We start from the raw sequence: 22,591 nt of genomic DNA on the forward strand, positions 1-22,591 counted from the left end.
GACTATGCGTTACAATAGCATTTTATACTGGAAAATGGAACAGCATTATGTTCTCATACTCCTCCTTGGCAGTTAAAATGTGACTAAACAAGTAAGTGTAACTTTTAACCAATAAAATAACTGTACTACATGTTAACTCAGTCCTGTTTAGTTAATTTGAAGAGATCATGGTACTAAATAATATGCGCAATAATTATGGTCCATGAATGACCATTTGAAATATAACATTTTCTAATATGGTTATTATTTATACTACAATAACTGTAGTATTTAGGTTTAAATTCCAGTGCAAAGAGGCACGCTTTAAATTAGAGGCATTTGGTGGCCAGAAAGATAATATTCATATGCAATTCCATTGCTTAAACACTAGATGGCCTTGTTGATGTTTAATAAATACATGTATTTAGCTCTACTAGTTGTTCAAAACAGTATTTCTGATCATAAGTGCTTATTTTTAGGTTTTGCTGTTTAATGTACATTTAGACATTATTAAACACTCGATTTTTATATAAAAAAAAAAAATAATAATAATGTTGCATTTAAAAAGGTTCATTACTGACAAGCAAATTAGGAATTTAACCCAATGAAGAAGTTAAAATTATTTTTACTAAACATAAAAATAATAAAAACAGCATTCTATTGCAACTCTGGTAGAGTGATATGCAGTGGGATATACATATAAAATATGTTGCATTATTTGTCTACTAGATAATACCTGAATGGCAAAATGATTGCAGTGTCTTAAAATCCTGTCAAAGCTAAGGATATTCAGTGAAAACAGTTGGCATTGTTCATTGGTCGGGCATCGACCAATAAAATGTCTTCATTCGCACCAAAGCCCCGCCCCCAGCTCTGCTCTCTCACATCTGCATATACAAGTGCACAAGTGAGTTTTGCAACAGAATACCACAAAAAGAGTAGCAAAAGTCAGAGCGCTAGGATTTGAACTTGTACTTCCAGATCTGAGAGGTTGTAAGTGCCGACTTGACGTTGTGCAGCGAAACTGAAGTAAAGTGCAAAAGTAAATATGTCGTAAACATGTGTGTATGTCATTCTACACATTTGTATCTATTAATCTACAACTTCCAATTCAAAACACGGGTGTTTTGATCATTGTCTGTGTGTGCAAATTGAAAGATTCAGCTTTTCACATCAGAGCTGTGAGTGTAAATTTTAACTTACAAATACAAATATTAATATGACAAGTTCTCAAAATCAGATCTTCAACCTCTCGAATTTTGCTACTGATTTACCTTCATAGTTTGGGGTCATTGTCCTGTTGAAAAATAAATGATGGTCCAACTAAACGCAAACCGGATGGAATAGCATGCCGCTGCAAGATACTGTGGTAGCCATGCTGGTTCAGTATGCCTTTAATTTTGAATAAATCCCCAACAGTGTCACCAGCAAAGCACCCCCACACCATCACACCTTCTCCTCCATGCTTCACAGTGGGAACCACATGCAGGCTTGATGAGCAGAAGAAACGTCTTTCAAAAACATTAAAAATAGTAATGTTTCCAAACTTTTGGTCTGTACTGTATATATATATATATAAATATATATAATATATATACAGTTTTTTAAATTTTTATTTTAGATATTTTTTACTTTTTATGTTTTATTTCATTTATTTGATTGTTTATTTAATGTAAATGTTTTAAAAGTTGTTTTTAATGTAGTTTTAGTTAACTATAATACCCCTGACTATGGCTATTTAATTGTTTTTTTTTTATGAAAGTAATTGGGTACTAGGGCTATTAAGCTCTAAAAGTGAAAAGAAAAGAAAAATACCACCATAAAAGTGGTTCATATAAGTCATGTGACAGCAAACAGAATTGGCTTTAGAAAATCCATCCATTAGTTTTAAAATAACTGAATAATCTTTGCACCCTCAGGGGGAAACTACACTAAACTCTATACAGTGGATCTATAGCACTTCATAGTTTCAAAGCGAGTGGGGTAAAGTGTTTAACTACTTTAATAGCTAAAGGTTAGAAAAATGTCATTTTCTGGGCAGGATGACAAGTGCTTGAATGAACTCTTGAGTGGAGTGTGTTTTGGCGATGGAGAAGCCCTGATTATCAGTTATATTTGTAGAAGCAATCATTTGCTCCCTGGCAGACTTAATATCTGGCTGCTCTGGAGATGGATGGGTTTCAGTCCATGGAATCTATACAAAGCCAGCACCGCTGAATTTGCTTGCGGGTGTTTTCCCATTCTCCCCAATGGCTCCGTGTCAAATCCAGACATAAACTATTATTTGCGTGTAATGAAAGCTGTTAGGTTGATGGAGACTTCCTGTGCGCAGCTGTAAAAGTGCACTCTAAGCCATAGATGGAGAGTTTCTCTTTGATTTGCATTTCAGTTTAAATTATAAAATAATATTCAGGTAAAAGCTCATAGTGTTCTGTTATAATTAATAAAAAAAATTGCAAGGGCTAATGAAGTGGTTTTACAACTGATAGGTCTTTATATGGAAGTTGAGAGCTATTGGAAATTGATTTGGTTGAATTAAAGGAAGATGTTGACGGTTTTGTCATTATCCCACCAGCGGTCATACAGATGGATGCCTGTAATTTATCCAATTCCTGTGCTGAATTGAGATGCGTAATCATTGCAACTCACAGGCCATTCATGGGGGAAGGAAACACAGGCGCCCAGATTGACTGATTATGGTTCCGAACGAACGGCCCATTTCTATTGCATGAGAAAAGAAACTGATGAATACATCTCACCTTATTTGTTTTTTGCACAAATGCTGTGTTTGTTCTCATTGGTATTTCAGAATTAGGCTCTGTCGGATCTTGCTTGTTGTAACATGCATTGTTTCACTTTATGTAATAAATTAACTTTATGCAAAAATTTTAGGGCATAACAGATTTACCATACATAAACCTAAAGATTTTCAGACAAAAATACAATACATGACAAAACATTCAAAACAACCATTTTATAATATTAAAAATAATAATAATAATAATGATAATAATAATAATAATAATAATATTTTATTGATTCATTTACTACTATTTTTTGAACTATGTATATATATATATATATATATATATATATATATATATATATATATATACACGTTTATATACAATAAAATAAAATCATCTAACAACAAACCATTATTATTATTATTATTATTATTATTATTATTATTATTATTATTATTATTATTATTATTATTATTATTATTTTTATTATTATTCATTTAATACACAAGTTTCACAATTTTAGTTGAATTACTGAAATAAATGAACTTTTCCTCAACATTCTAATTTATTGAGAAGCACCTGTGTACACACACACACACACACACACACACATATAATTTATTAAATAATTACAAATTATTAGAAATGCATTAATACTAATACTATATTATTATTATTATTATTATTATTATTGCCAAATAATGTCTTTATAATAAAATATCATTTAAATAATTGCTTTATTTACAATTAATCATCATGATAATGACAACCCAACTTGCAAAGTAAAGAGCTGTACAATGTAGAGAAGTACTTATCCCAAAACAATGCATGCAAATGATTAAAACACTACACACTGTATTGTTTGAAAGTTGCAAAAGAGTTCTAAAGGATTTTGTTCCTTTGAGACATTGATGCAATCAGTGCTTCAAGATGGCTTTTAATTCCTGCCTGTTCTTCAGGACTGTTCAAATAGCATGTCGATTCTTCACGGCCTTGTAATTAGAGCAATCGATTCATCGCCTGCCTGTGATCTATTTCATTCATGGGCTGTTTTGTTTGTTGCCTGTTTCATGTGAGAATGTTTCACTTGCTCTGAACTTTACTGCTCTCATGCGTTGTTCACACTGCTTTGTTTATGGCCAAGAACATCCATTTTGTCATCTGGATCGCTTTGATAGATAGCCTGGCATACAAATGTGGAGGGAACGCAAGAATGCGAAACGGAGAACATTGCTGGTTATGCCACATGTACACAAACGGGCCACACAGACAAAAGAAAATATGTTTTGGAAAATCCAAGGAAGTGGCCTAGGAGAGCTATAAAGGCGTCTCTAACAGGCAGACATTGATTACTTGTGTGTGTTATTCCTTAGCGGATTACCACAGCAGCGGGAACATTGTGAACAACGGCTGGAAGATCCACAACACAGCGAAGAACAAGTGGTTCGTCTGCATGGCGAAGACGCCTGAAGAGAAGCAGGATTGGTTGGAGGCCATTTTAAAAGAGAGAGAAAGACGAAAAAGTGAGTGATGTAATAATACCTGCTGAAATAATATATATACATTAGGCGCATTAAGTGTACTACTAGTAAAAAAAGTCTTAAATTGTTATTTTAATGGTCAGATTTTGTAATTGCAATTGTTTTGTAATTATTATTCTTTATTTTTATTAATAATATTATCTTTTAATTTAATATTATATTATATTATATTATATTATATTATATTATATTATATTATATTATATTATATTATATTATATTATATTATATTATATTATATTATATTATATTATATTATATTATATTATATTATATTATATTATATTATATTATATTATATTATATTATATTATATTATATTTTGACATATTGGACCCTGAACTTAATGTAGAATCAGTATAAAGAAAATATATAATAGATAATATCTATATAATAGCAATATAATAGCACATTTTTACAAAGTTATAATAAAGTCAGTATTGTCAATACTAATACAGATTCCACTATTAAATTTATTTTATTTTAACATATAATAGAGATAAACATCATAACTTATTTACAATAATTTACATTTTATATATATATATATATATATATATATATATATATATATATATATATATATATATATATATATATATATATATATATATATATATATATACGTATACAGTATTCATATATATGTATATAAATATAAATGGAAATATTTACAGTAAGGTTCCATTTGTTAACATTAATTAACTACAGTAGTTAACATGAATGACACATTATATACAGTACACAGTAAACACACACACACACACACACACACACACACACACACACACACACACACACGTACTTACACTGTGCTAAATATACAACACATAAACATATACAAACATTCTGAGTAATTCTGGGTGCAATCTCTATCTTATTTGCTTTTCCAGCTTTGAGACTGGGCATGGAGCAGGACACCTGGGTGATGATATCTGAGAAAGGCGAGAAGCTTTATAACCTCATGAGTAAACAGGGCCACCTGATTAAAGACCGAAAGCGCAAACTTACCACCTTCCCCAAGTGCTTCCTTGGAAGGTAGGTCAGCAAGAGCCATCTCTCTGTGCTCTGTCGGTGTGTGGATAATGGCTGTAATAGACTCCAGGAGAGATTACACTAGGGGCCAGGGACCTGTAGTATTACGGATGTGTGAGTGACATCCTGAGAATGAGAGTGTGTAGCTGTGGAAGTGACTGTAGTGACCGGAGCACATAACATTTCATGAACATCGTAAATAACAGAGCAGTGCAGTATAATAGAGTTAGAGATGAACAGCATTCGGGTGATCAGATCTTAGGCTACTATACATGATAAATAGATCTCAAACACTATGTCAGGATCACTTTTATTATCCGTCCATTTCTGTTCTTTTAAATCTGTCCTTTCTATAGAGTCCATCTGTCTTTTGTTCTAGAATGTAACATGAAGTTTAGTATCAGCCAACCAATCATAAACTGCCTTAATGTTTGCCTCATTAAATATTCATGCTGTACGTTTACATTCAACAGTTTAGGGAAACAGTTACAGCAAACGTGAGATTTAAACCAGAGTAGATTTATCTGGCAACATTTACATATATTTAGACAAACAGGTATTAAAACAAATCCACATGATAAATCCCTCATAAATATGCAAATAAGAAGGTTAACCCAGGGTTCTCACATGAAACCTTTGAAACTGGCTACTCAAAGAATTAAGAACTAGGAAAACATTAAACCAAATAACCCAGGATTAAGTTAACCTAGAGTTTAGAATATTGACTTAAAAAGTTTTTTTCAACGACATAGAAAGTTTCTGCACAAGTGATCATTGTTTTGAGTTTGATTTGCTAGAAATATTGATGCCTAGCTTTGAAGATGTAAGTGTCTGCATTACACTGAGGAAATCCTCAGGCTGAACTCAGATTAACTCAGATCGACTGGCAATCCAGAAGTCTCTGCAGCTGGCATTCATAATTGAAACCATTTGAGATGTCAATACGACAACACCCCCATTCACTAAAATAAGACAGGATGCTGTGACACTCAGCCACTCATATAATGCCGTTTTTGGTTGGGATTTACCTGTTTAAAGGAAATGATAATAAAACAGGCTCCTGCTTATAGTTGTGGCCAGATTCTATTGTAAAATTATTTTTTTCCCCAGACAGCACACAGACAGTGAGGTCTGGAGCGGTAATGGATTCATTAAGGATAGAGATCACAGACAGCAGATCATGTTCATGAGTGGGTGGTTTGTGCGTCTCTGTTTATATAATATCTAGTGAAAATATACTGTATCTCTTTCTGGATGAATGTGCTGTAGTGATCTGACCACCGGTTCCTGTTACTATTTTAAAGCGTGATTCACAGCCAGTAATATTTTTGACCAATCTCATCTCTGTTTGCTTCATGTATCTCTATGCTCTCACTTTTTTAACATAATTCCACTCTGCTCTGCTTTCATATAGTTCTCACCTTGCAATAAGTGTCTCTGTCTTTGCTTAATCTCTTGAGTATTGAATTTTTAGAAAATGATAGCTCTTAATTAACAAACAGACTTCATTAAAACACTTGCTTTAAGGATATTATTCACTATATTTAATTAAACTCCATTTTTTTAGATCAAGCTGTTCAAAGAAATTATGTATTTTCTTTTGTTCTCACTCAGGACTAACAAACAGCATTTAGCAGATGCTTTTATCCAAAACAATTTACAGTGCGTTCACATTTATTAGTGTACAGTATGTTACCTAGGCATCCATGATTGATTGATTGAAGGATTGATCTCAGTTTTAGTCAATATTGGATATTTATCAGGTGATGTTCATTATGGACTTTTCCTCTTTTATTATTAACAATAATGGTGATTTTCTATCTGCACATGTAGAATTATTTTCTGTGTTTGTTAGAACCAGTAATTTTCATCTCACAATAATCTGAGAAATACTACCTTTATTATAATGAGAATTTATTATTTTGTTCATATATTTTTTTCCGATAGCATATTTCATAACAAGTATTTAACTATATCCTATAGTACATATTGTAATACTATGATGCTTAAATTCACGCTTAGTTAATATATATATATATATATATATATATATATATATATATATATATATATATATATATATATATTAACACTATATCACCAATTCTACCAATAGTTCCATGTGCCACTTGAGCTACTGGAACATTTGTGTTTCTTGATTAAAGTCTTTGTGATCTGGTGGAATTAATTTCAGTAAACCGTGGTGTGATGTACAGTTCAATTGTGCAGAAATTCAGGTAACAATTTGAAAGCAATTACCAAAGTGACAGAGGAATGACAAACCCTGCATTATTTCCTGTCTTTTCACTCTTTCTCTTTCTATCATTGTATCTAATTCTGTCACAGAGGCTGTGCTGATGTTATACTCTACATTTGTACATTCTGTCTTGTTCTGTGTTCATCTTTCTTTATCCATTTCGTTCACTGCCATTTTTCTCTTTCTGTTTCTATCTCTTTATATCCATCATTCATTCAGTCAGTGAAAGTGCATTATCCAAACTTAAATGGTTGTAATTCACGAATGCTTTGGAATACAGACCTAAGGTTGGTATCATTTTAGAGAAATTCTGTCTTCTAAAACCTCAGAGGTCTACTGGAGTCTGAGATGTTTCTCATGCTGTATCACAGTCAGGTTCCATAGACTCTGGGAAGAGCCGCAGGATTACACTGGTGGAGCTTGCCATGTTCGTTTTGGTTTTGTGGAGAGGTGGATGGGAAGGAGAGCCGGGAAGAGTGCTGGGAGTAGAATCAGATATCCTCCACTGAGAAAGTGGCTTTACCCAGCAAAATTACAAAATTATACAGGGCAGTCAGTTAGCTTTATCAGGAGAAAAAGATTTAAGAAACCAGACAAAGATTGAAAAAGAGTAGGAGAGAAATACAAAAGGAGTAAAAAAAATGTTATTCTAATCTCTCCATTGTAAAGGGGATAAATGGATAGATTCATAGATGGATGGATGGATAGATAGATTGATAGATGGATAGTAAATAGATGTGTAGAAAGAAAGAAAGTGACAGTGGAAAGAAGACATAAAGAAAGAAAGAAAGAAAGAAAGAAAGTGACAGTGGAAAGAAAGAAAGAAAGAAAGTGACAGTGGAAAGAAAGAAATAAAGAAAGTTACAGTGGAAAGAAAGAAAGAAAGAAAGAAAGAAAGAAAGAAAGAAAGAAAGAAAGAAAGAAAGAAAAAAGAAAGTGACAGTGGAAAGAAAAAAAGAAAGATAAAAAAGAAAGTGACAGTGGAAAGATAGAAAGAAAGAAACAGCTTAATGAAAGAAAGAAAGAAGTGACATTGGAAAGCAAGAAAAAAAGGAAAGTGACAGTGGAAAGAAAGAAAGAAACAAAAGAAAGAAAGAAAGAAAAAAGAAAGTGACAGTGGAAAGAAAGAAATAAAGAAAGAAAAAAGAAAGTGACAGTGGAAGGAAAGAAAGAAAGTGACAGCGGAAAGAAAGAAAGAAAAAAAAGAAAGACTTGACTTTTAAAACACGTTAATTATATAAATCAATACAAGTTTAAAACAAATCCTAACCAAACATCAAAATAATTAAACCATTACCAATTAAAAACCAAATTGCCTGAATCACACACAGTCACCAAAGCCCCCCCAACACCCCATTTCCATTCAAAATAAAGAACATTATAAGTATATTCAATCACCACTCTTGACTCTACTAAAGACTTAAACAGTTACTATATTCACATTTTCACCAGAATTTTTACACCGATGAGACTTTCAAATAACAAGTTTAGCTTGTCCTATTAAAAATGGGCAAGTGTACACTGTTGCTACCAAGACCTTTTATATCTGCAACCCAGAATAAATAAACTGTTGGTAAATGTAAAACCCAATCTTACAATCATTTTCTCCAATACTGAAAATAAGTCTAAAACACTCACAAAACATATGAAACACATTGTCAAGAGCATTACAAAAAGGACATACTGGCAAAACAGTCTCGTTAATTTTAGACACAAAAGAGTTTGTGGCTATAATACAATGTAGTATCCTCCACTGAATATCCCCACATCTCTTAGAGATAGGAGGCTTATACAGCAACCTCCATGATGGATAGATCTCATCTGAAAGAGAAAGACAAGACCTCCATTTTGTATCTGGTCTTTGCTTTAACTGGCAAAAGAAAGAAAGAAAGATTATAATGGATTTTGCTATATATAATTTAATTTAACATATAATTTGTCCGTCCCTCTTTGTTAGTCCTCACATTATTTCTATGTCCTCTGTCTCTCTCTTCTTAGTGAGTTTGTTTCGTGGCTGATGAAGATCGGAGAGACCAATAATCCTGAGGAAGGGGTTTATTTGGGCCAGGCTCTTCTGGAAAACGGCATCATCCACCACGGTTAGTTCCATTTCCATTCTGTGCCATCATTTCTATTTTAACATATATGCTAAACTTATAAATATGAGAAAATGCAATACACTATATTGAACTAAAGGGCGTTGGTCGTCAGTCAAAACCAGTGTGCCTGATTATCATCAAGTTCATTTCATGCCTGCTTACTCAAATAGTAAGTTGAGTTTTCATCATCACTGTTTGTGCTTTATTAATATGTTAAAGGTAAAGTCCACCCAAAAATAAAATCCTGTCATGATTTACTCCCGCTCATGTCATTTTAAGTCTGTATGCAACACAAAAGAAGAATATTGGTAATCAAACAGTTTTGAGTAACTATTGGGTCCCTATTGTATTTTTGCCAATAAGGAAGTCAAAGTATTTGGTTACCAACAATCTTCAAAATTTAGTCTTTTGTGTTCCACAGAAGAAGAAGAAAAAAGTCATACAGGTTTGGAATGACATGAGTGGAAGCAAATTATGACATAATTTTCATTTTACAGTGAACTATCTGTTTAATGCATATGGCTGATTGGACACATAGGCCTCTTAATATTTCAAGAGCCCTGACATCATTGTTCTCAAGCCCTGAGGAATTCGGGGAGGCTTAAAGAGCAGATGGCTTTTTATAACTTTGTCTATGTTTATATACAAATATTCATCCCTTGACACCCTGCTGTTTGTTTAATACTGAGGGAAATGGCTGGTCTTCTTCTGTTTCTTTTGTCATTTGTTTGGTCGGTGGTTCCAGTTCTGCTTAATGCATGCTCACCGTATAGACCTTCTTTTCCTTAAAGGAGACAGACTGGTTTGTGCCAGGAGTTTATGCTAAATCACTTTTCACTTCACCGCTTCCTAACAGGGAGGAATACATTTGAGCATTATGGCCCTCTGTCCATTTACCCGCATTTGCAGCTTTGGTGAGAAAGATCTTTAAGCCTTTGCTGAAAGTTCGCTGAGGAGGATGAATTAATTTGGCAGAAACAGCAGGAATACTTTTCATAAGCATGTTAGTGTTACTTGCAATTGTGCTTTCATGGAGCTGAAAACATCTCAATTCCACTGAGAGATTCTGAAAGTCCTTAAGAGGTTTTGTAGCTGTTAGTTCCATTGTTGTTAAACTTTATAATACCAACAAAGATATTCAGTAAGCCTAATTAAATAGCATTTCTGTCACCATTTACATGTAGAATTAATCAAAATAGAGTAAGTCATATGTTTTAAATCTTTACATTACATTGTTAATTAATGTTCTATATATTTGAAGTGCTAATGAAAAATGCAAAAAAGTGTGAATAAAGTTACTTTTACCTTTGGCAGATATGTTTTAAATTACAAAATGGGTCCAGTCTTATCAGTTTCCTTATAAAAGCGGTTTTATTCTTCATAAAGCGGGCTGCATCATTCTGAGATCACATGACCAGCTGGTCCTTCTCTACTGTATGCTTCATCTTCAAAGCTCCCCTCATGCTGGACAGTTTTGATAGTGGATTTACAAATACTTTTTTAATAAATTGAAATAAATTACATATATTGTGTAAAAAATTCACAAAACTTTTAAAGTACAATGTAATTATTTTGTGGGACTGCATGTAAAATAACTTTACTAGTATTATTGCTCTCATAGTTAGTAATATTTTCATTTGAAATAATATTATTTATTTTTTTGGCTCACCAAGGCTAATATTGTGAAATAGTGTTACAATTAAAAATATTCTATTGTAATATACAGTACAGACCAAAAGTTTGGACACACCTTCTCCTTCAAAGAGTTTTCTTTATTTTCATGACTATGAAAATTGTAGAGTCACACTACAATAATACTAATATGCTGATTTGCTTCTCAAGAAAATGTTAAACAATATATTTTTTTTGTGGCAAACCATGAGACTTTTTATCTATCGGGATTCTGGGATTAATAGGAAATTCAAAAGAACAGCATTTATTTGAAATTTAAATCTTTTGTAACTGTAAATACTGTCACTTTTGATAAATTGAATGAATCTTTGCTAAATAAAAAGTATTGATTTCTTATTGAAAACTAAAAATAGTACTTACCCCAAACTTTGGAATAATAGTGTAAGCATACATTTAGGTGGAGACTTATTATTAGGATGCATTTTGTTCTAGTCTGTATTTAATCTCCACACTCTTGAACTCATTTCAGTTACAGACAAGCACCAGTTTAAGCCAGAGCCGGTGCTCTATAGGTTCCGCTATGATGACGGCACATACCACCCTCGCAGCGACATGCAGGATGTTATCTCCAAGGTAACTCAAGCAGCCATGCTCTGCTAAATGGCCAGTTTTTCTCTGTCATTTTCTGCGTTTTGGAAAAGTTTGGCATACAAGAACAAATTTCTTCTTCCCCTCAGGGTGTGAGGCTGTTCTGCCGGCTCCATAGTTTATTCACACCAGTGATCAGGTAAGGGGCCAGTAGCTCAGTTCCACCTCATTACAGCTGTATCTAGTCACACCAGCTCTGCCAGGGGCGTTCGCTCGCACCCCGTCACTTCTCCTTCCACTCTAAAGATAGCACCTATAGGAAAAAAACTGAAGGCTGATAACTGAGAAAAATATTTTTTTTTGTCCATAATTGGTTCAGTTATTTCTATTTTTATGTATGTTTAGGCACCTAACATGATCATCTTGTAAACACTGTCTTATTTTTAGTTTGTGGAGTTGTACACAATGTTGTGTCATGCTCCTATCTGAGTAATCAGAGTGGAAGCCCTAAATGTTCGGATTATCAGATGGATTCATTTTCCCAATTTATGCTAAATTCTACAATCGTTGTTGAAGGCCTTTAGGATTGTACTAGAAATATGCCATCCCATAAATTCATTCTTAAGAGTTGCAAGCTATTTTCTGTAAAGTAAATTGCATAAAAATGTAAGTTTTTGTCAAAGCAAAGAATGCTTATTTTGTGTGGGAACCCGAGTTGATATCTAAAAGGTTTTAACAATTTAAGGCATAATTTAGTATGATTTAATAATTTTCCAAGCAGTAACTGGCATTTTGTTTAGAGCTGACAATCATGTGACTGACCACACAAAGACCATTTTTAATGGTTTGTAGGAACCCATTCCTCCACTCTGAACAAATTGCCTTCTGAATTCATGAGTTTTATCACCTAGAAACCATGCAAATTCATTTTTACTGACATCCCCATGAGAAACAATTATGTCCAAGTAGGGCTTAAGAATGCATACATTCCCATATTTCTGTACCCTGTACTGAGCATGTCTTCCGTGCAAAGCTATAATTGGGGAATCCAGCTCTAGTTTAATTATTTGGTATTTCCTGCTGGTTGGAGGGGCTCTGGAAGGGCTTCACACCCCCGCCTTACCCATATACTGTATATATACTGTGTGTGTGTGTGTATATATATATATATATATATATATATATATATATAACAGCTCTTCTGCGCCCGAACTCCAGGATGACTAACATTCCAGCCACACTGTATAACAGTGAGAAGTAGAAAAAAAGTAAAAGAAAGTGAATATCTAAGAGTGTTTAAAAATGACCAAATGCCCAAAATCAGGAGACTGAAAAGGATTTGAAAGGTTTGGTTGACTTTGCACACACTTGTCCTACATATTGCAGTGCTCTTTTGCTAGGCATATGACTGCCTGTGGTAATGCTGTTTACCCTCATTTGTCACGCTGACAGTTTTGAGTACAGCTACAGAGGAAAGGACTGGCTTTATGTCTGTAGCGGTTAAATCATGGCAAGGCCTGTCCAGACTCACACCTGTGGTCTGTGATTAAAACAAATCCTTCTATAATCGTACAGAAATCATCATACACAGCATGTGAGAGAGGATTCCTTTGAGAGCACATTTCCTGTCATCTGAAAGTGTTTGGTTGTGTAAAAATGGAATGGGGATGTTTCTCTTTCGAAATTCTCTGAATTTAAGCTGCTAAGTTTGGAGTTGAGTGTGTGTGAGTTTGTAGGGTGTGGGCCCTATAGCTTTCTGACCTAGCACAATGAGTGTCCCCCAAGAGACTCTTGGCTTCATGGGAAAATCTTTGGTCCAGTTAATTTTCTGTGGTCTGGAAACAGCCACAAAGCATCCATTTGACCCATTCTTGGACCAAACTGAGCTGAGAGTCACCTGCTGACCTCTACTGGAATGGAGAACCGTGTTTGTTTAGAGAACATAGGGTCTTGAAATGCATTTTTTTTTAAATCAAACTATTTTTAACTTGACATACCATCTTAAATATGCAATGCCAGTGGCAAGACACTTAAGAAACAGCATGAGATGCAACTCATTGACCAAAGATACCAATGTGAATGTTTTTTTTTTTTACTAAAGCGGTGTATTCGACCGGTACTGAATTCCCTTTTGCAGAATGGTTTAATCTTGTAAACCTGTAATTTGCATGCTGTCAGCATTCTAATCCAACCATGTTTAAACTTGTATCTAAATTTTTCCATGTAGTTATATCTTATGTGTATTCTGTATTCTGTCATACACATCCCAAAATTTACGACTAGGATATGTAAAAAAAAAAAAAAAAAAAAAAGGTCTTTGTGTGATTTTTAAGTTAACCATTGAATCATTAACTCAACAATTCATTTAAAACAAGTAGTTCACAACTGATAAAAAGATTTGTTCAGGTTAATTTACTGCTTTGTTCATGGATTTATTCACTGATTCATTCAGTGGCTTTAGGTGGTGATTAGTGTCTTTTGGTGATTTGTTTAATGATTTGTTTACTGATTCATTCAGTGGCTTTAGGTGGTGATTAGTGTCTTTTGAGTGAAACATTGAATCATCAACTCAGTTCATTAAAAATAAGCTATTAACGGATGAATAAAGATTTGTTCTGATTAATTCAGGTTCGTTCACTGATTCATTAATTGGCTTTATATGGTCACAAGTGTCTTTATTTGTTCTGATTCATTCAGATTCGTTCACTGATTTATTCATTGGCTTTAAATGGTGACAAGTGTCCTTTTTAAAATGAGACATTAACTCAATGGTTTATAAAAAAAATACAAATAAAAAAGCAATCATGCAAAGAGAAAGACTTTTGTAAAATTAAAGTTAGTTTATTTTTCCGAGAGATTTATTGTGTCATTTGCACATTGCAAATCAAAGCACCACTGCTACAAATATCAGAACTGGAAACAAATGTAAGAAAAATATCTTTAACAACCCACTAGTTGATTCATCGTGATTCCATCTCAACTCACTCTGCATTGATAAAAATGTCCAATTCTGTTCTCCTAGATCAACTTTGTACCACTTACTATGGTCAGCAAGAGCAAAATATGTGCAGAGAGTCTTTATTCGGTCCATTATAATTATGACCTGTGCAACCCTAAAAGAAATTCACGGTAAAGGAAAAATAGAGAAGACACAAAAAGTAGAGAGGAAAGGGTTGTCGTGACGTAAGAGCAAGAACAGCTCTCTCAAGAGTTTTTCAGGCAAATGCAAGTAAGGGAAAAGGTTTAAGTTTAGGTTGAAATGTGTGTAAAGAGGAGAATTCTTTTGAACTGTTCAAGTGAAATTTATCTTGTTTTCATTGCAGGGATAAGGATTATCATCTACGAACATATAAATCGGTGGTGATGGCCAACAAACTGATAGACTGGCTGATAGCACAGGTAAGATTTGAGTATGATTGTTCTGGAAATTGATATTGTTTTATAGACCGATTGACATACATAGGAAATGAGACAAGAGGAAAGCATGGAGCAAAAGTGGTAGCTGTTTCCTAAAATAATCTGCCAATCTGCCAGAGGCAGAAGAACTGTTACAGTAAACTAATGTCCTGCCACATAGTCTAATTCTGAGCACTTAAAAACAGACAAGTCATCATGAGAATTAAAGTTTTGATTACATTTGAAGTGTGATTCAGAGATTTAGAGGCAACTTTCATATTCAATGAGTGTTCAATAAGATGAAGCGTAGTGTTCGACTATGAAATTATTGCCAGGCAGTCAAGTGACCCTTCAGAGTTGTCACACTTTGGTAACCTGACCACAGTAGTGTTTGTGTGAATTAAATGTGGTTTTCTTTAGCTCAAAGGCAAAGGAGGGTGTGACATTTTGACCACTTGTAAGCAGACAAATAGGTTGGCACTTGTCTGTTTCTCTTATGAAGGGTGACTGCCGAAGCAGAGAAGAGGCGCTGATCTTGGGGGTGGAGCTGTGTGACAATGGATTCATGCATCATGGTATGGTAGCTGTTTATGTTATTGTTTCTTTTTTTATTTCCTGTCTTTGTTTCTGTGTGTCTGTCTGATTCTACCTTTTCTTTATGTCTCTTTGACATTGTATCTGTTGTCTTTGTGTGTGCTCGCCTTATCTTAACTCATCCCAAAAGTGTCAACCAGCATGTTTTATGCGTAAATCATAGAATATATTGATATGATATTTTAGATTAAAAAACAACAGCAACAATGTAAAAAAATACAATTTGCCAATGGGAAAAGGGAAATAAACTTCATTAATTTTATTAGGAGTGATCTTTGATTCACTTTTGACTTCTAGTGAGTCCTTTCACCCAAAAGATTCGTTCAGATTCATTTAGTGATTTAGGTGCATTGAGTGATTTAGTCACTGATTAGTTCTATGGCTTTAGAGAGTGAGAAGTATTTATTTGTGTGTGTTTTGAGTGAGTCATTTGTTCTAATATTTTTTTACTGATTTGATTTTATTATTATTATTATTTGTTATTTGTTCAATGGGTTTAGGTGTCTTTTTGTGAGATTTGATTATGACATTGAATCATTAACTCTAATAACCCTAATTATAAGATAATAGCTATGTTAACAGTTTATTTTTCTCAGTTTGATATGTGCGAAATTGATGTTTTTAGAACATTTTTTAATTAAAAGCATTTTTTGTTGTTGTTGTGTATGGGTTAAATTCCACATTACAAAACTTTTCCTAACAGCCTTGACCTTCTCCACAATCCAAGTTTGACTGGCTAGTTGTCATGGCAAGCGTTTGTTTACACGATTCGGGTCTCATTTTCAGGGCACTCGATGCCAAAGTCCAGATACTGTTTGTGTGACTCATTTATAGTCTCCCAACAGCCTGCAATTGAGTTTCATATGCGGCAAACTACCAACAAATTTATAGAACGTAATAACTTGACTGACTATGCTTTTATTTTTTTGGCCTGATAAACGACCATTGCATTTATTCATTGATTCATAAGATGTTTACTTGGTTATTTGACAATTAAAGCTAATTCAGCTTTATCTAATCTTGCCTACAGAAGTCTAGAGAACATTGGACCTCTTTTTTCTCATGGGTGGTATTTTTATTACAGAAGTGAAGGGATTGTTTAAAGCTCTTGTTGCTGGTGTGACAGACTGTTCCTTTTCACGGGACCCACTTTCCATAGAAAAGGCTTCCCCTCTGAAACTCTCTGTATGGCTCTTGTCATTCCAGTACATTTTTGTGTTACCCTCTTCTGTGTAGTTCACAAATTCAATTTACAAATCAATTTTGATTCTCATCAGGCAGCGGCCAAAACAAAATAACAAATTAATTGCTATAAATTGCTTATAATTGCTATATAATTGCTTCTTGTTCTGTCAGTTATAGAATACCTTTAATAATTAAGTGAAATTAAATTATACTGTGTATGCAGTGTGTAATTTGTGTTTATATAATATATAATATATATATAATAAATAATAAACGTTTTTCCAGGTTCAATGTTGATGTGTGTGTATATATATGTATATATGTATATATATGTACTGTATATATACATATATATATATATATATATATATATGTGTGTGTGTGTATGTATATGTGATTTAATTTAATTTAGTTTAATTATATTTAGACAGAGTTTAGCATGTGAAACCACAGTACATGTAAATTTCCCAAATTCACGTCAACTATCTGATTTTAGGCTTGCTGACATTTAGCACTTCTGAATGAGCATCAGGTATAATATGTAATATTATAATATCCTATAACGTCTTTTTTTGTATTTTTGCAGTTTTGGAAAAAAGTGAATTTAAGGACGAGCCTCTTCTGTTTCGCTTCTTTGCTGACGAGGAAATGGAGGGTTCCAACACCAAACACAAGCCCATAAAGCATGATCTTAAAATAGTGGAGAATGTCATCGCCAAGTCGCTGCTGGTGAGAGATGTCGTCTGTAATCTCCTACAGCTGATGGCACTGACAATAGCGCACGTTGGCTTGAGCCCATGTGGTTTTCATCCACTCGCATGGGGCTTTTCTGTTTTGGCACATAATGGGGATCTGAACTCAGGCCAGCGCTGACTCTAGAGTCTTCACCAGTAATTATGCTTGACTGTTTCTAAACCAGCCTCTCATTACACTTAAACATGAAGTCAACTCGTTTGACAGTTTGGGCTCATGAGAGATTGAAGTTCACGTTCTAGGAGCAGCTCCAAAATATTAACTGTAATAAAATGTCTCTGCATGACAAAACCAAAGCTACTAAATCATGTCAACTGTGAAATGTGTACTCTGATTTCAGATAAAGCCAAGTGAAGGGGGTTATTGCTTCACGTTAGAAGATCGAAACCGAGTTCTCATCGTCAAATCAGTGGAGAAAGGTTCTCATGCTGAGGTGTGTGTGTTACCTTTCTGTTACAGAAATCCTCTATTTATTTTTTGAGTTCCCAACTGGTTTTGCATCAAGACCCAGATTTTAATTTAGGACATGAAGTTGTGACTTGAGTTGTTTACCAGTATTTTTATTGTACAAAAGAAAAGTGTCCTTAAAATGATACAATAAAGCAATAAGCCTCAAAAATGAATGGTTTAGCTGTTTAAAATGACTATAAATAGTGGCTTCATTGGGCTTTTATAAAATGGTAACTACATATACCTGGTAAGGTTTCAAAGTCATAGTTAATAGTTAATAACACAGCCATAGTTAATAATTTAATGATACTGGTAACATTTGTAGATGAGATAATTGAGTGAATTGAAAAAAACAGTGGTGAGGGGTTTAATGAGAACATTTACACACCAAGCTTGTTGTCAAGCTAATCTTTTCATTTGTTTGTGCTTGAGCAGACCAATTAGGCATTCAAATATCAATTAAAACCCTTAATTAGTAATTAACACTCTCCAATTGAACTTGCTTTGCAATTTTAATGTTTGTGGGCTTATAACACAAATAGACCTCAAATCACACCAGTCTTGAGGTTCCCTTTTTGTTCTTTAATATATTTGATCTGTTAGATTAAACTCTGGTAAATGTGGTCAAGAAAACTGACTCGGTTCTGACATAGAGAGAGTGATGCTACCCAGGCCTCAAGTAACTTGTGCATCACAGTACGGGTGATGCATTGCATGTGGATCTGTTTCCAGTGAGGAGCAGAGTGAAAAAAAAGGGGAAATAGGCAATAAAATCCAGCTGTGCACTTACAGAGATAAATAGCTGTCTCACAAAAATAGCACAGTGGGCTTTCGTGTTTGTAACTGATAAAAAGACAGTGATCAAGAGAGAGAGAATAAGATAAAGAGCCGTAATAATAAGAGAAAAGTGAATGAAAAAGAGAAAGAGGAAGCAACAGAAGAAAAGGGAAAAGCTGCCCAACAATTTTTTCTCATTGCAGAGGAAAAACATGATCTGGGAACAGAAGTCTGTGCATTTTATTGTAAGAGAAGAATGGTTATATTTATAGCTGTCAAGAGACGTTTCCAATCCATTCAGTGTAGCACAGAGTGAATGAATTACATCCACTTGAAAGCTCAGAGCAGGAAGTTGCACATATAGATGAAAGGATCGAACCCTCCACCCGTGAAAATGAAATTTATCTGTGCATTCAGCCACCCATTCATGTAAATACATACATGATATATATATATATATATATATATATATATATATATATATATATATATGACCTCAAAATAGTTATTTTCCCTATGTATTTTTATTCCCGTGATGACAAAGCTGAAATTTCAGCAGCCATTATCATCCTTTAGAAATCATGCTAATATGCAGATTTGAATTTTTATTATTATCACTGTTGAAAACAGTTATGCCGCTTAATATTTTTGTGTAAACTGAATTTTGGAGCAACTATATATCTAGATTGAGAGGTTATTTGATATTCCTGTGTGTCTCTTGTGCAGATGGCTGGTCTGGAAGTGGGGAAAAAGATCTTTGCTATTAATGGGGACCTGGTCTTCTTGAGACCTTTCCACGATGTGGAAAACATCCTAAAACAGTGCTTCCACAGCAAACGTCCCCTCAGAGTACTGGTCAGCACCAAACCCAGAGAGTGAGTAGAAAACCTCTCATCTCCTGTGATCCGAGGATTCATAACACCAGACAGATTGTCTATAAAGCCTGATATCAATGAAATAAAGAACCTACCAGATAAACATCCTTTTATTGATAGATATCAGCTCAATATTTAACTACAACTCAGAATACGCAATATGCTTGAAACAAATGCCGGAAAATGTGCTGCGTTTGATGAACAAAAATGATGTCTGTGTGTCTATCTGATCCACAGGACTGTGAAGATCCCAGACTCTGCGGATGGATTGGGCTTTCAGATCCGGGGGTTCGGCCCATCTGTGGTGCATGCTGTTGGCAGAGGTAAGAGTGAATAAAGAGAGAAAAACTAGGCTGGGCTAAAGGAAGTTACTTGTGCCCTTTAAATCCTCCTGTGTTTTTGAACCTCAGCTGGATCACAGCTGGAGCTGTAGGTACATGACTTGACTTGAGCCAGACTGAGAAGAACATCACACACACACACACATACACATCTATAGAGAGAACAAGCTGCACAGCTCTCACTTCCTGCTGCATCTGCGGTGCATTCTCATCAAACATGGTGAGAGATGAATGAAAAAAGAAAAACAATCCAGCTTGCACTATCACTTCTGAAGAGAATGAGAGACAATCCTCACTTCACAACAAACAGAAGCTACTTACATCCAAAATATGTCATTTAAAAATTATGATTCTGAATGAATCCAATTAATTTGATTGACTTATTTTTTTTGGAAAGGTACCATTTATCCGAAGGGCTTGAAGGGTTTTGCTGATTCATGTGGAAGTTAGCAAGAATGTAAAAATATGTTGCCATGGCTGATTTATTTTGGCCGCTATTTGGTATTTTTCAGTTATCGCAAATTTTTTCAGTCTGGCCGATAAGCGTCACATGGTGGTGCTTTTATTTTGACATTGCTGAGAACCTGGTCTTTCTTTGAAAAATATGATTCCTAGTATACACAAATGTACCAGATTACTGATTACACTGCTGGTAAAAAAGTTGAATTCCTTTTTATTTGTGTTTTTAATGTCTGTATTTTTGAACAATACTATGTTAAGATTACATGATAAAGAATCAAGAAGTTCCTATCTAACAGTATTTTGATGGCTAACGTGTCTGGCAGACATTGGATTACTAACATAATGTGTTTGTGATGTGTTTTGCTAACTGTAGTGGAAGTTAGCAAAGAATGCTAACATTGCTTACAGCATCTTTATCAAATCTGGGGTGCATCTCAATCAGCTCCCTAGTTCAGTAGTCAGGGCACTGATCAGAGAGTCTGCCATTTTTATTTTTTATTTTTTTGCTAAATCCTTCCAGTGCACTGGATAGTTCACTCCCTGAAAAATCCCACAATGTGCCACAAAAACTAGGGAACATTGTTGCTCACTACGCTCCCTTACTGGAAATTGTCACATTTCTGAAGCGCAAAACATAAACCACACGAGCCAACTTGATAAATATGATGACACAAAAGAAGACAAAATGTTTTGTTAGTATTTTTCTGCAATGCATCTGTAGGACGTTTCCTATCAGATGTCATATAGACGATATACTGATTCACGAACTCGGGAGCAAGGGAGCTGATTGAGACACACCCCTAGTCTACAATCTTTGCTAGCAAGATTGTGGTGACATGTTAACAAGCTTTTAGCTAGGCTTTGCTTGTACCTGAACCAAACTAACTAGAATAAATTGTGTAAGGTACAGTATGGACATATATGCTAGCCTAACCAAGTCTTTCCAGCAGGGTAGTACTCAAATACAAATTTGTTCCTCTCCCCATATTTAGAAGGTCAGCTGCTCCTTTAGGTGATTGCTGTTATAAGCTCAGTGGGGAGTTATGATAATTATTAAATTAAATTAAAATTAAATTTATGCATTTTGCAGACGCTTTTATCCAAAGCGACTTACATTGCATTCAAACTAACAATTTTCTCCTAACATGTGTTCCCTGGGATTCGAACCCCCAACTTGAGCTTCAGGAACACCTTATTACCTAATTATTACCCTGCCTAATGTGCTTGCTTGTTCTTAAACTTGCTATTGCCTGAGTTTGGATGGCTGTAGAAGTGAGAGAGCATTTGCTCAGAAAAAAAAAAAAAACATTGCAGCGTCAAGACTTTGGACCATAAAGTGTGATTAACACAGCAACCTTTTACAGAGGAGTGGACTCTTGATACCGAAAAAGATATTCAGTATAAGGCTTTGTTCAGGAGATTATGCAAAAAAACTATGAATATTTAGCCTCTGCAGTGAAATTTCAAATGTTGGCTTAGTCTTCAGACATATTTTATAGGAACCACACATCAATTTCAGATAAACAGGTCTCGATTTAACTGAAGCTTTGCTTTTCTTAAAACTAACCAGTCATTTTACAGTTTATAGTATCACCTGCTGTAATGCAGACAGTGGCGCCCCTGCCAAGTGACATGGACTATGAAAAAATTACTACAGAGACAATCTGGGCCATTTTTCATGCTCTGCTTATAGATTTAAGTAACTATTTATGGGTCTGCTTATGAGATTGCGTGTTTAGGAGATTTGTGTTGAATAATGTTTCCCCCTTACTCATTGTTTATGCACAATAACATCTGTTCAATTCAGAAAGCTCTGTTCTAATAGTGAATCTCACTGTCTACCAGCTACATAGGCAGATTCCTTCTAAAGCAGCACCCTA

At 34.3% G+C, this 22,591-nt stretch overlaps 1 protein-coding gene across 2 annotated transcripts in view; it reads left to right on the top strand.

Moving 5' to 3' along the window:
• LOC132123818 (phosphatidylinositol 3,4,5-trisphosphate-dependent Rac exchanger 2 protein-like) overlaps window positions 1-22,591 on the top strand; it is a 141,764-nt gene that overhangs the window by 47,036 nt on the left and 72,137 nt on the right. For both annotated transcript variants that reach the window (XM_059534496.1, XM_059534497.1), the window contains exons 9-19: window positions 4,100-4,249; window positions 5,161-5,305; window positions 9,558-9,658; window positions 11,820-11,923; window positions 12,028-12,077; window positions 15,202-15,277; window positions 15,777-15,849; window positions 17,640-17,782; window positions 18,147-18,239; window positions 19,760-19,908; window positions 20,146-20,231. In XM_059534496.1, coding sequence (XP_059390479.1) covers window positions 4,100-4,249; window positions 5,161-5,305; window positions 9,558-9,658; window positions 11,820-11,923; window positions 12,028-12,077; window positions 15,202-15,277; window positions 15,777-15,849; window positions 17,640-17,782; window positions 18,147-18,239; window positions 19,760-19,908; window positions 20,146-20,231 — 1,170 coding nt within the window. The remainder of the gene's footprint in view (window positions 1-4,099; window positions 4,250-5,160; window positions 5,306-9,557; window positions 9,659-11,819; window positions 11,924-12,027; window positions 12,078-15,201; window positions 15,278-15,776; window positions 15,850-17,639; window positions 17,783-18,146; window positions 18,240-19,759; window positions 19,909-20,145; window positions 20,232-22,591) is intronic.

This window comes from Carassius carassius, chromosome 42 (genome assembly GCF_963082965.1).
Source record: "Carassius carassius chromosome 42, fCarCar2.1, whole genome shotgun sequence".
NCBI lineage: Eukaryota > Metazoa > Chordata > Actinopteri > Cypriniformes > Cyprinidae > Carassius > Carassius carassius.